The 14,326-nt window shown below is 46.6% G+C and overlaps 1 protein-coding gene across 1 annotated transcript in view; it reads left to right on the forward strand.

Annotated features, from left to right (window-relative positions):
- Positions 1-429: 429 nt before the first annotated feature.
- Positions 430-14,326, forward strand: part of LOC137417521 (coiled-coil domain-containing protein 42 homolog) — a 91,576-nt gene continuing 77,679 nt past the window's right edge. The window contains exons 1-3 of the mRNA XM_078785588.1: positions 430-459; positions 3,883-3,928; positions 4,168-4,318. Of these exons, the coding sequence (XP_078641714.1) occupies positions 430-459; positions 3,883-3,928; positions 4,168-4,318 (227 nt within the window). The remainder of the gene's footprint in view (positions 460-3,882; positions 3,929-4,167; positions 4,319-14,326) is intronic.

A 14,326-nucleotide genomic window follows, 5' to 3' on the forward strand; every position in this document is an offset into this window, starting at 1 on the left:
GGAAGAGCTTGAGAAGGACCTCTATGCCACCAGAGAAACTAGAGCAATGCGACAGTGTCGCCCATATGCCTCCGCATAGTCTCACAACGGGTAGATGCCAAAAAATAAACAAGTTTGATTTAAATCCCATCAGCTGTTTTCAAGTATCACATTTTTACCAGACATGACAGGTTTCATATCAATCGGTGAAGCGGTTTCAGAGAAGGGATTGTTTTTTTTTTAAATCACCGGCCTTCAAGCTAATATGGCTGACTGCCATACCACGTGACATATTACCTTAAAAATGTACACTCTGCATATGTATGGGTAGGGGATCACGTTTTTAAAGTTTCATGTTGATCGGATAAGGTTCACTTTTCTATCCATGATGGCTGCCAAACCACGTGACCTACGACATCATTCTCAAACTATATGCAAAAAAGGTGTTAGATGATATTTGTAAAACTTCTCATCGATAGAGTAAGCGGTTTCAGAGATATAATTATTTAATATACTAGCAGAAGTAACTGGCGTTGCCAGGCGGGGGAGGGGAGGGGAACGGGTGGAGGGGAAAGAGGAGGGGAGGGGAGGAGAACGGGGGGGGGGGGGGGAACGGGGAGGAGGGGAGGGGAGGAGAGGGGGAGGGGGACGCAGGACTCTTCCTCGCCTCCTCCCCCTCGCCCCCTCACCCCCTCCCCTCCCTTCCCCCTCCCCTTCCCTTCCCCCCTTCCCCCCCCCCTCCCCACCCATTTCCCTCCCCTCCCCTCCCTTCCCCCTCCCCCTCCCCCCCTCTCCTCCCCTCCCCCCCGTTCCCCTCCCTTCCCCCTTCCCTCCCCCGCCCGGCAATGCCGGGTACTTCTGCTCGTTCTATATATTTTCAGTTCAATGGTCTGGGGTAGAGTCCCTGTATAAAGAGAGTTGTGCCATGCGATGACCCGAGATTTCTGGTCACGTGATTTCGTGGCGCCATTTTGTGTCTAACTTCACCGTGCGTGAACGTCAGCTTGGTACGGGAATGTTGTTTATTGCCAAACAAAATGACTGGTTGTTCTGCTTTTGGTTGTTCAAACCAATCTGGGAAATATAAGATGTATAGATTTCCAAGTGATAAAGTCAGAAGACAAATTTTGGAAGCGAAAGTCAGACGAAAGAGCTGGAAAGCGATCGACTCCTCGAGACTCTGCCAGGTAGGCCCACGCCGCTTGATGATCGATGTTCAAAAGCAATTCTATCTGCTCGGTTTTTTTTTTGGTTGTCTGTCCGTTGAAAACCCTTTTAAAGGGAAGTGATTTGTGTTTGTTTATAATCTTCAAGGAGCTGACCAAAAATGCATTTCCGTGGGAAGAACCCTGCTCAATATTTTTCGGGTAGTCCTAGCGGACCGCATATTGTCATTGATTGATGAAATGTCCCGGTACAGTGACATTGCCTGGTCTGCGGTTGGGTAGTCTGCGGGCAATGTCACTGTACTTTTTCAGAGGGAATTAATTTTGATTTTATAGGGGTGGGAAACCCATGGTCCGTTTTGTTTTCAGTTGTCTGTCCGTCCATTCAAAACTTATTCCGAGGCAAGTTATTTTTTTGGTTTAAAATCTTTAGCCTAATCGGCAATCATAAAAGCAATTTTAGGGGGGGACCTGCTCAATTTTTTTGCGGGTTGTGCAGCCATCCATACGTCCAAAATTTGACGAGTTATTGTTTGCTTTGTACAGTGCTCATGCGTCTTGTGGCATATTTGCTCAAATATTTCCCACCCCGGGATTTATGGCCAAATTGTAGTGATGGAAGATTTTGCACATTGGACAATTCCTATATTTTTAACCTGGTGACAGCTATCGTTCCCAAAACATACAATATTTCTAGGTGATTAATGCAGTAAAACAGGTGTATTTGTGAACCCACATTTAAAACTGGCTCAACTTTCAAAAGCTGTTATCCCTGTTTGATATCAATATACATGTGGTCGATAGAGCTAGCGATTTGTCTGGCCATCTTCCGGAAGATTGTCCATGTGATTTTCTGTTGTGGAAGTACTAGTACATGACAGCTCATTAAAATTAAACTGTGTTGGTTATGCCCACACTCCTTTCTTATGGAGAGGATTAGATTGGATTTTGGGATTTTGCCCACACTCCACACTCTTATGTTATGCCCACACTTTTAGAAAAGAGTGTGGGCAAAATGCCCACACTCCTTTCTAAAAGTTATTAAAATTCAGAGAACGACAGCATTGGTTTGTCTTACTTATAATGTTAGCTCTTATATGCAGTGTTGGCTTGTAATATGCATTGCCATACCACTTTTAATATCACCACACAGCTCTTTTTCACGGCAATAGCTGAGTTTTTGACAAAACAAATATCACCTGTATGTAATAATAAGACTAAATATGTCTAGTAAATTTTTTTTAGCAGGTTTAGAATATATCACCCCATATCGCGAATGTACATGTATATCTAATCCGACACACTTAGACACAAAATGGCGTCCAAATTTGAGTTGACACAACTCTCTTTATACAGGGACTCTAGTCTGGCAGCGAGGATGGAACATCACGTGATCGCTCTGAGCGAATCAGCGAGCTGCTCTGGCACATGCTGAGATTCAGTGTATAATGTTCCTCGCTGAAATGCGCTGAGGTAAATATGAATAAAAAATATGGATCTCGTCAAATATTTTTAGGTAGGCCATGTCCTTCCCAGGCTCAATGGCCATGTCTATGCCAAATATCAAGTACGTGAGCCTCTCCGTTTAGGAGTCTATAGGTAACACACACACACAAACTGTTTTATTTATATAGATTTCTTCAATCCAATATGGCTGCCAAACCATGTGACCAATGATGTTTTCGTTATCCTCTTAATCGCCATGCCTGGTCAATGACGCATGTAAAGTTTTGAGCCAATTCATTTGGTGGTTTGGGAGAAGATGTTTTTTTTAAAGGGTTTAGGTTAAATCCAATATGGCTGCCAAACCATGTGACCTATGATGTTACAAATTTAATATTTCAATACAAATGGGTCATATATCATGTGCATGCAATTTCAGATTTTCAGGATAAGGAATTCGATTAAAACATTTTTGGCTGGTATACCACTTCAGCTATGACGTCATCATTATCATGCTTTTTTCCCCCCATTGGAAGTACTTGACAATGTGCCAAGTTTCAAATTTTTACATTCAGCAGTTTCTGAGAAATAAAATTTTAAATATTTGCGTTTATTCCAAGATGGCTGCCATACCACGTGACCTATGATGTCACAGTTATCACAAAACATTATGCGTGGGTGTCACTCCTACCCTGAAAGTTTCGTCTCAATCGGACATGTGGTTGCTGAGAAAAACTAGGTTTGGCCCGGATGGACGGACAACCCGATAACAATGTTTCCGGCCACCTTCGGGGGCGGAGTCAAAAAAAAACTGTATTGAAAAGGTAAACCTTCACTTGTAGTCTAATTCACATTCAGATTCGATGGGAGACCAGCGAACGTAAACGACACCTCGTCTATTACACCACCTTCGTCACCAATGAGCGAGCAGGAGGGACCCACAGATCAGTTATGCGTGGAAAAAACCCTCCCTTCATTTGGGCGGTGTATAGGTAACGAAGCGTTGCCTCGCATGCCCTCGGAAGTTTTTCTTTACTGCTCACAACCCAGCGTTTTTTGGATTTGGTAAGGTTGATAAGGAACGGCTGGCTTGGCAAGCGATAGCAAGCTTATTGGTAATGGAACACGATTGGCTTGAGAACGACAGAAAGATAAAATGTTCAATAAATTACATAAATGTGTTTGAGTTGATGTTGGGGAAAAAAATTCTGTGGAACCAGAAATCCACAAAATATCATTATATGGAGTTTTATTGAACCAATATCAACCAGATGGAGTTAAATGACCAACACAGGCAAGAAAGTTTAACTTAAGCCAGACTTTGTGGCCTGATGGTGATGGTTAGAATAAAAATGGGACGTATTAATATGCTCAGAATTTGAAGGGTAGAGCATGGATAAACAACCATAGGCTGGTAATAGTAGCGCAGACTTGGCTGGGCCCAATAGCTTCCTCCTGTGTTGAAGTTCCTTGTAAAGAAACTCGTATTATTCTTATTATTATTATTTATTAAAAGTTTCACTTTCAGGGCTCGTGCACGAAGAGCGTTAAAAACAGAACAGGAAGTGACGTCATGCAGGCGTTGCTACGTTACGGTTTAGCGTGAAACAGTATCGAGCTTCAATCGCATCCGTGCTCGTTTCCGAGGACTTTCGAGGGGCAGAGACAAACGAAATGGCTTTAAACATGGACGATTTCATCAAAGCAATGTTTGAAGACAAAATGATAACGTGAGTTCGTCTTTAGGGAAGCAAATTATTAATGATCAGGAGCTTCGATATTTAATAATACCGAACCGGTATTATTAAATATTGATCGATGTATATACTACATATGATTTAATATGGTCGTACTGAATGTACATTTTACATTGTCGTACTGTATGTACATTTCACATATGGTTGTGCTGTATGTACATTTAACATATGATCATTAACATATGGTCATGCATTAACACATGGCACATTTAACATATGGTCATGCTGTATGCACATTTAACATATGGTCATGCTGTATGTACATTTAACATATGGTCATGCGGTATGTACATTTAACATATGGTCATGCTGTATGTACATTTAACATATGGTCGTACTGTATGTACATTTAACATATGATCGTACTGTATGTACATTTGACATGGTCATACTGTATGTACATTTGACATGGTCATATTGTATGTACTTTTGACATGGTCATACTGTACGTACATTTGACATGGTCGACCTGAATGTACATTTAACATATGGTCGTGCTGTATGTACATTTAACATATGATCGTGCTGTATGCACATTTAACATATGGTCATGCTGTATGCACATTTAACATATGGTCATGCTGTATGCACATTTAACATATGGTCATGCTGTATGTACATTTAACATATGGTCATGCGGTATGTACATTTAACATATGGTCATGCTGTACGTACATTTAACATATGGTCATGCTGTATGCACATTTAACATATGGTCATGCTGTATGTACATTTAACATATGGTCATGTGGTATGTACATTTAACATATGGTCATGCTGTATGGACAATTAACATATGGTCGTACTGTATGAACATTTAACATATGATCGTACTGTATGTACATTTGACATGGTCATACTGTATGTACATTTGACATGGTCATATTGTATGTACATTTGACATGGTCATACTGTACGTACATTTGACATGGTCGACTTGTATGTACATTTAACATATGGTCGTGCTGTATGTGCATTTAACATATTGTTACAGTTCTCGCTGCCCTTACCAAGGGGAGATTAAGCCCCTTGTTCTTTCTGGGTCGGCGCAACCGAGAGACTTGAAACGCCCCTCCCGGGCAAACGCGAGGTAGGGTTTCGGGACAATTCTCACACGTACCTAAATACCTGCGCCACCGCAGAAGCGGGGAATCGAGCCTCGCACGAGCCACGTGTAATTTAAGTACACCGAGCGGATTGCGTACCACGTGGTCCGTGCAGTTTTCTAGTATTGGAACCCGATTTGAGCGGTTCTATTCGTACCACGCTTAGTCAATGATGGAAAAGATGAGACAGTCGAATAAAGGAAGAACACAGGTTTAATTACTATTATGTACAATGATCAGTAGAAGCACAGAGACACAGAGCAGCCTTAACCAGTCTTATGTTAAGCCCAGACACGGGCCCGATCACACTCACAAAGGGGAAATGCAGGTAGAATTGTGTTCACGCGCTGCCTTGGTCGTCCAGGAATGGCCCCGCCCGACGAGGCTCTCCACGGTCACAGCACGTCCCACGATGAAGGCAAGCAGGTAGTGGAAGGGATCCTTGTTGTGCGTCTCTCGAACAAAGGGCATAGCAGGCAGAAGGGAAATGTACGCGTCTCTCGCCGGCTTGGCGGTTTTCCCCAGCGCGTTTATTTGCCGGCGTGCTATCACTCGCGTAACCCAATAGAGGCTCGGCCTCAAGCTCAACCGAGCGTCCAATTTGGTAAGAGCGCTTATAACTTAGTTAATGCACATCTTCTCTCTTGTACAACACTCAACTCTCACAGAACTTAGTCAAGCGCCTCCCTTCGCAGAACTCCTCAAGCTCAACAGGACTTTAATAACTTGCAAGCTCACCCCTTCGCAGAACTGCTGTGAGGGCTTCGCGCAACGGGTTTTATTGCCATGCCCTGAGCCCTCTCGAATGTTCCAACCACACCCTGTGACGCCGCAGCCACTCCCTTCGAGCCCTGATTGGCGGCTCACGCTTACCGTCAGCTTCTCCGCCGCCCTCATTCGGTCTTGCCTTGATTTGCCAGGCCTGCCTCGTGTTAATTCGCGCCAAAAAGCCAAAGGCAGCATAAGGAGGCGTAAGGCAATGGAGGTGGAATAAGGCAATGGAGGCGGCATAAGGCAATGGAGGCGGCATAAGGCAATGGAGGACCTACTCTCATTATTATACTCAACGCAAGACGAACACAGGAAAAGGACTATTCTCACACATACTAAGAAATAACTGAACTATCGCGAGGCTACATGTTGTTGTGTGACTAAACTATGAGGGGGAAATTTAACCTTTATTGTACAAAATGCAAAACCGCAACACTACCCCCTCTCCCTCATCAGACTCGTCCCCGATTCAAACCCAACAAAAATGGAACGACCGGTTTTGAGAATGATCTGGAAAATTAACTTTTACTTTTACATGTGACATATAGATGTGGTTCCCCCTAACATTTACTCTAACCCGTGTGTGCGACAGTTTTAAAACACTAAATATGTCCCCCCTATTGCGTTGAGTAGCTAATCTAACAGAATCACGCCCACAACTAACCGAATCCGGAATTTGTCAAACTAAACATATAGCCGGTGGGCAGCATTTTTATATACAAGCACAGAAAACTTAACCTTATTTACAGTTCTATGCCCCAGGACCTGTCCTTTTGAAAAAAAGATTGGAGGGGAGAGAAAGCACAGCAAAACACAAAACACACTCATAAATTCATTACACTTGCTGCTTGCTTCTTGCATCTTGCATCTTGCTTCTTCTGTGTGCATATATCAAACCGGCTAGCCCCCGGACCGGCATACAGGCCATTCCTGCTCTTCAGGGCTAACTAAACTTACAAATCTTCTCATCCATAGCACACCATAATAAAAATGCACAACAAATGCATTCATTTTATTTCTCTGCCAGGCAGGGCCAACCTTATGTGGTCCGACTGCGTGACATTCATGCCACTCAAAACAAGTGGTCCGAAGATGCAAGGTGATTCTGCAGCAAGGTGTTGCACAGCAGAGGTGCAAGGCCACAAAACTTGTGGTCCATAAGTGTAATATGTGCAGCAAAGTGTTTGTGACAGCAAAGTGCTGCACAGGTGCAGCAAAGTTGCACAAAAGGATATGGCAGCAGAGTGCTGCGCAGTTCGGCTGCACAGATGTAGCAATGTGCAGCAGGGATGCTGCACAGGTCGATGGTGCTGCACAGTCCACCTCCAAAATGGTCCTGGGGTGGGGGGAGAGACAAAGCACGACCAGCAAAGTGGAAAGGGCACAACAGTACACAGCAAAACAAGGTAATGCAGCGCGTGGGCCGCGGAGGAGCGAGCAGAGCAGGCTCGTCCCTATCCGTCCTTACCCCCCATCATCGGCTTACACTACCCGAGCCCTTCTTTGTATTTACAAATTCGTCTCTACGTCTCGTCTCCCATATCCCCCTTCTAATCCAAATTCATCTCCCAATCCCTCCCAGGAAGGAAGGAATGGAACAAAACACAATGTCTCATTACGTCATGATGCGTCTTACACTCAAACACTTCACTTGGTCCTGGTGTGGAGCTTCGTCCTCCTTGTTGAATGGCTGTGGATGATGCGAAGGGGGTTTCTCATCCTAACTACAGGACTGACATTTACTTTTAACCTACCCGGGGTCATACCCTGTGAAGCGGCCTCTTTAAACTATGTGGTTCTAAGAACCCGAATTCCCATTGTTCACTCTGCGGTGCCCTAGAAATTTGGGTCTCACTCCCACAAATTTTCATTCTGTGCCCTTGCACAATTTCGGGGCTGGGTCGTGTGGCTCGACTAGCAGGTCTACCTACCTGCGCACCTCCGCCACTGAAGTCGCCACCCGAGCTTACCTGCTCCTGCGACTACCTAAACTGAGGCAGGCCCCTCCTGGCTCTTTACCCCCTGATGCCCACCTCAGCATTGGGCAACCCGGGTCCTTCCTTTGGATCCTCGGGCCCCACTCAAAACCACTCTAACTGGCTCCCAGAGCCTACCTGCGGCCTCACCTGGCCGACAAACTACCAGTGGCGGGGTGCCCCAATAACCATATGCACCAATTAAACCACACGCCCAGCCATTCCACAGTCTCACGCACCCTCCAAAACACTACTTTGCCACTACCTGCACCACAGGTGTCAATATCCATCCAAATTTTGCCTAAGCCCTCTACCTGGCTTTACACCCCCCCCCCCCCGGGCTTTCGCGAATGAGTTCCACTCTTCCCCTATTCACTCCTTCGCACCATGCACTCCACACCACTCATTCCACACCAAGCATTCCACACCAAGCATTTCACACCACATATTCGCACACCAAATATCTCGCACGCCATTTATTTTTCACACCTTTTGTCCCGCACACCTTTTGTGCTCACACACCAATTTATCTCACACACTACTTTCCATACACCTCAACACAATTCCATTTGTCTCCACAATTCCTCACACAATTCCTCACCAAGCACACAGCATCATCTATCTAACTACTTCCCCTACTACTCGTGCTTCCCCGTCGTCCCGTTACATTATGCACTCCCTTCGTCGTTATCAACCATCTAAGCTACCTACGTCCCCACTACAGTTCAAATGTCACTACTTAAATCTCATGTCCTCTACAGTCTGCTAATTCCCTTACATTATCCTAGCCCTCCCTCGGCTAGCTTCGGTGCCCCATGGAGGTAACCATTGCGGCACCCCCATGTGCCTGTCACTGCCATCCCCCTAAACGAATGCTCATGGGCCCTGGCCATGTGAGGAATGGTTAAACTACCATTCCTCCATGTAGGGTACACTCCTCTCATCCGTCCGCTACACTTGAGCCTCTCCGTGTGGAAATACGTCGTCACAGCTCGGCTTCGAAAGGCCGCGCGATCCATGCGGTTGGTTGGTCGCCTGTATGGGGTGTCCGTCCGGCATTTTTGATCCAGGGGAGGAGGCATGGATGGGCCGAGGTTCAGCGCCTCATCCCTGCACGGGGCCTCGCGGTCCCACGCACGATGGCCCAACCGACTGCGGTCGGAGCACCAAACCTGCCAGGGTGCGTGGCTCCGAAATCTCCTACCTACCCTTGAACCTCGCCGATCGCCTTTGCCGCCACGGCACGGCACCAACCATACAGGGCGGGGGCCGGCACGGGTCGTGCATGGCGGTCCTTGTGAAACCGCCGCACCACCGATCCCAGCCGGTCCCTGCCTCGCACAACTCACCGAGGGCTCACGTCGGCTATCCGTCGCGCTAAACGCTACCCCGGTCGGTGTCGATGCTTGAGCCGCGTTCTCACCACTCGCGACCCACTCCGCACTCGCACACCCAGGCGTCCCTGCGTCTCCGATACATTCTGTTACACACTCTTCTTCCACATCCTCTTGTGTGCACTTTTCTCTCTCACACCCGCGCTCCGGTGCTCACTTTTCTCTCACACACGCCAAAGTCGCCCTCGTACACCGCACAATGGACCTTCCGCGACCGCCCGGGTTTCGTCTCTTTCCCAAGCGCGCCAAAAACCCTTTCACGCCAAACACATTCGCGCCATTATTCCTACTCACCTTGGGGACCTCGTTTTCCGCCAGCACCTGTAAACTTTCCATTGAGTTAGCAAGCCCGACATCACGGTGCAAATACAAACTTTGTGCGCATCCCATTTCTTCCCTCTGTGATTTATTTACTTTCTCTCCTGTCTCTTCAATTTCAATTATAATCATTTCTTCGACGACCGTCGGCGCACATAAGATTTTTTTCCAATTCAACGATCGTCGGTTTTTCTACACCCCGCGTTGCGATTTCTATAGCCCCGGTCAACTTAGCTGCGCTCTGCTCTACTTCGCTCCCCACGTGTTCCTCACATCGCATCACCTCGTCGCGTACCAATGCGACCTCCTCGCTCAACATGCGTCCAATGTCCTCCCCTGTTTCTTCCAATTCTCGGGTGAATTTGTCACTTTGGGCATCCATTTTTGCAGTCAATTCACCCGGGTTACACCTTGCTTCGTCCCTCATTTCTTTCATGTCATTGATTTGGGCGTCCGTCCATTCTCCCCGTTATTTTATTCATGTCATTCTTTAGTCCCCGCATATCGTCCTTTTGGGCTTCAATTATTTCCCTTTTTGATTTGTCCCCCATTTCTTTCATTTCTGCCATGAATTGCGTCATGAGTGAGTACAGGTCCGAAACCGCTGGCACCGCAGGCTCGGCTCTCCCCGCCACGTGTGAGGTGCTGCCATTTTCTTCGCCCGCTACTGCCCCCTCATCAATTCTCCCTTCGTCTACCAGCTCTTCCTGTGGGTCCTGGGTCAGTAATTCCTCCTCCTCTTCTACCCCCACCAGCATTCGACCGCCTTGGCTAGCCATGGTACGAATAAAATTTGGATTTGAAACTAAATTTCGTTCGCTCGTAATTTCGAGTGCGTAAAGCACACTCCAGGTCCAATCCCACTCCCCGACACCAAATGTTATGGCCAATTTGTACAATTTGGTGTCCAAAATTTTGGTGTCCAAAAATTTTGTCCAGGGTTCCAAATCCCACTCCTGACACCAAATGTTACGGTTCTCGCCGCCCTTCCTGCCCTTACCAAGGGGAGTTAAGCCCCTTGTTCTTTCTGGGTCGGCGCAACCGAGAGACTTGAAACGCCCCTCCCGAGCAAACGCAAGGTAGGGTTTCGGGACAATTCTCGCACGTACCTAAATACCTGTGCCGCCGCGGAAGCGGGGAATCGAGCCTCGCATGAGCCACGTGTAATTTAAGTACACCGAGCAGATTGCGTACCACGTGGTCCGTGCAGTTTTCTAGTATTGGAACCCGATTTGAGCGGTTCTATTCGTACCACACTTAGTCAATGGTGGAAAAGACGAGACGGTCGAATAAAGGAAGAACACAGGTTTAATTACTATTATCTACAATGATCGGTAGAAGCACAGATACACAGAGCAGCCTTAATCAGTCTTATGTTAAGCCCAGACACGGGCCCGATCACACTCACAAAGGGGAATGCAGGTAGAATGGTGTTCACGCGCTGCCTTGGTTATCCAGGAACTGCCCCGCCCGGCGAGGCTCTCCACGGTCAAAGCACGTCCCGCGATGAAGGCAAGCAGGTAGTGGAAGGGATCCTTGTAGCGCGTCTCTCGAACAAAGGGCACAGCAGGCAGAAGGGAAATGTACGTGTCTCTCGCCGGCTTGGCGGTTTTCCCCAGCGCGTTTAGTTGCCGGCGTGCTATCACTCGCGTAACCCAATAGAGGCTTGGCCTCAAGCTCAACCGATCGTCCAATTTGGTAAGAGCGCTTATAACTTAGTTAATGCGCGTCTTCTCTCTTGTACAACACTCAACTCTCACAGAACTTAGTCAAGCGCCTCCCTTTGCAGAACTCCTCAAGCTCAACAGGACTTTAATAACTTGCAAGCTCATCCCTTCTCAGAAATGCTGTGGGGGCTTCGCGCAACAGGTTTTATTGCCACGCCCTGAGCCCTCTCGAATGTTCCAACCACACCCTGTGATGCAGTGCCGCAGCCACTCCCTTCGAGCCCTGATTGGTGGCTCGCGCTTACCGTCAGCTTCTCCGCTGCCCTCATTCGGTCTCGCCTTGATTTGCCAGGCCTGCCTCGTGTTAATTCGCGCCAAAAGCCAGAGGCAGCATAAGGAGGCGTAAGGCAATGGAGGCGGCATAAGGCAATGGAGGCGGCATAAGGCAATGGAGGCGGCATAAGGCAATGGAGGCGGCATAAGGCAATGGAGTACCTACTCTCATTATTCTACTCAACGCAAGACTAACACAGGAAAAGGACTATTGTCACACATACTAAGAAATAACTGAACTATCGCGAGGCGACATGTTGTTGTGTGACTAAACTATGAGGGGGAAATTAACCTATATTGTACAAAACTCAAAACCGCAACAATATAATCATAGTGAATGTACATTTGACATGGTCATACTGTATGTACATTTGACATGGTCATAGTGTGTGTACATTTAACATATGAGCGTACTGTATGTACATTTGACATGGTCATACTGTATGTAGAGTTGACATGGTCGACCTGAATGTAAATTTCACATTGTCGAAGTGTGTGTACATTTAGCATATGGTCATACTGTATGTACATTCGATATGGTCGACCTGTATGTACATTTTACATTGTCGTACTGTATGTACATTTAACATATGGTCATGCTGTATGGACATTTAACATATGGTCGTGTTGTATGTATATTTAGCATATGGTCGTGATGTATGTACATTTAACATATGGTCGTGCTGTATGTACATTTAACATATGGTCGTGCTGTATGTACATTTAACATATGGTCGTGCTGTATGTACATTTAACATATGGTTGTGCTGTATGTTCATTGTGATATGTTCGTACGTATGCTATAAATCGTTTTTGGCACAAACTCTCAATGGTGAAGAATCACTTGTTAATTGTCCCCCGTCGCTCAGCGGAGCGAAAGGGGGACTATGGCTTTCCCCTCCGTCCGTGTGTCCGTCCGTTCGGCCGTCCGTCCGTGCGGGCGTGCGTGTGTGCGTGCGGTGTGCGTGCGTGCGTAAGCGAAGGACCGCATTCAAATTTAGTGTGTGGGTGCAACCCACGTCAAAATCCAAGATGGCCGCCGCCATGTATGTCTGATGCCATGTATGTCTGAACCTTGTAACCTGCATATCTTGAAAAATAAGCGAAGTACCAACTTCTAATTTGGTGTGTGTGTCTATCTCGGCATAAGGAAGAACGCTGTTGAAAATTGGGTCGCCACGTCAAAATCCAAGATGGCCGCCGCCATGTATGTCTGAAACTTGTGAGCGAAATATCTCGAAAAATAAGCGATGTACCAACGTCTAATCTGGTGTGTGGGTGTATCTCGCCATAAGGAAGACCGCTATTGTAAATTGGGTCGCCACGTCAAAATCCAAGATGGCCGCCACCATATATATGTCTGAACCTTGTGAGCGAAATATCTTGAAAAATAAGCGAAGTACCTTCTGGTGTGTGGGTGTATCTAGGCATAAGGAAGAATGCTATTGAAAATTGGGTCGCCATGTCAAAACCCAAGATGGCTGCCTCCATGTATGTCTGAACTTTGCGAGCGAAATATCATATCATAGCATGTTTTCTCCGTGTTCTACTTTGTCAACTCACATCACTTCCCTGACGGGGGACCTAGGCATAACGCTTGTTAAAAATATATGTCATATCCGGATCCGGATCTTTACCAAAATCAAATCATTTCGTCCTTGTCACACACCCAACTTCTCCCCAAATTTCGTCCAAATCCGTCCACAACTTTTTGAGATATCCTGTTCACAGACGGACAGACGGGAGTGAAAACGTAACCTCCGCCCACCTTCGGTGGCAAAGGTAACAGGTAATTCCTTTTATAAAACGAAGTATGTATTGATCTTCGGATTAAGTGGCGATTGCCGGTGGTACGAAGCAGGGTCATCATTGGCAGCTCCATGAACTTTGGTGAAACCAAAGTCAAAAGAGAAACTACAAAGGGCAATCAGCATTTGCAGACCCATTCCAGGACTTGCTAATCCTCACCCTCTTGCATAGGAGAAGGCTTATTGCTGTTGTAGGTTTTGTTTATACTTTTAGAGCCCCGAATTTTAATGGCACCACAGAGTTTCGTACACCCACCGTACCTTGGAGGGAGAGAAAAAAAATATTCCTGAACTCCCAATTTCCGAAAAGTTCCGAGCTGTATCTCGGAGCTGGCTGGGACTTTCTTCATGAAAATTTGCATCAATAATGAGAGTAACTGTCTCAGAGCCTACAACTTGCAGGCTCATGAGCCTGCATAGCTCAGAGACAGGATTGTGTCGAGGCACGGATCTGGGGAAGCCTACAAAAAAATTTCTGCTGCATTGAAGGTTCCCAAGAGCACAGTGGCCTCCATAATTCTTAAATGGAAGAAGTTTGGAACAACCAGGACTCTTTCCAGAGCTGGCCGCCCGGCCAAACTGAGCAATCAGGGGAGAAGGGCCTTGGT

Source organism: Myxine glutinosa, chromosome 1 (assembly GCF_964187855.1).
Source record: "Myxine glutinosa chromosome 1, kmMyxGlut1.1, whole genome shotgun sequence".
Taxonomy (NCBI): Eukaryota; Metazoa; Chordata; class Myxini; order Myxiniformes; family Myxinidae; genus Myxine; species Myxine glutinosa.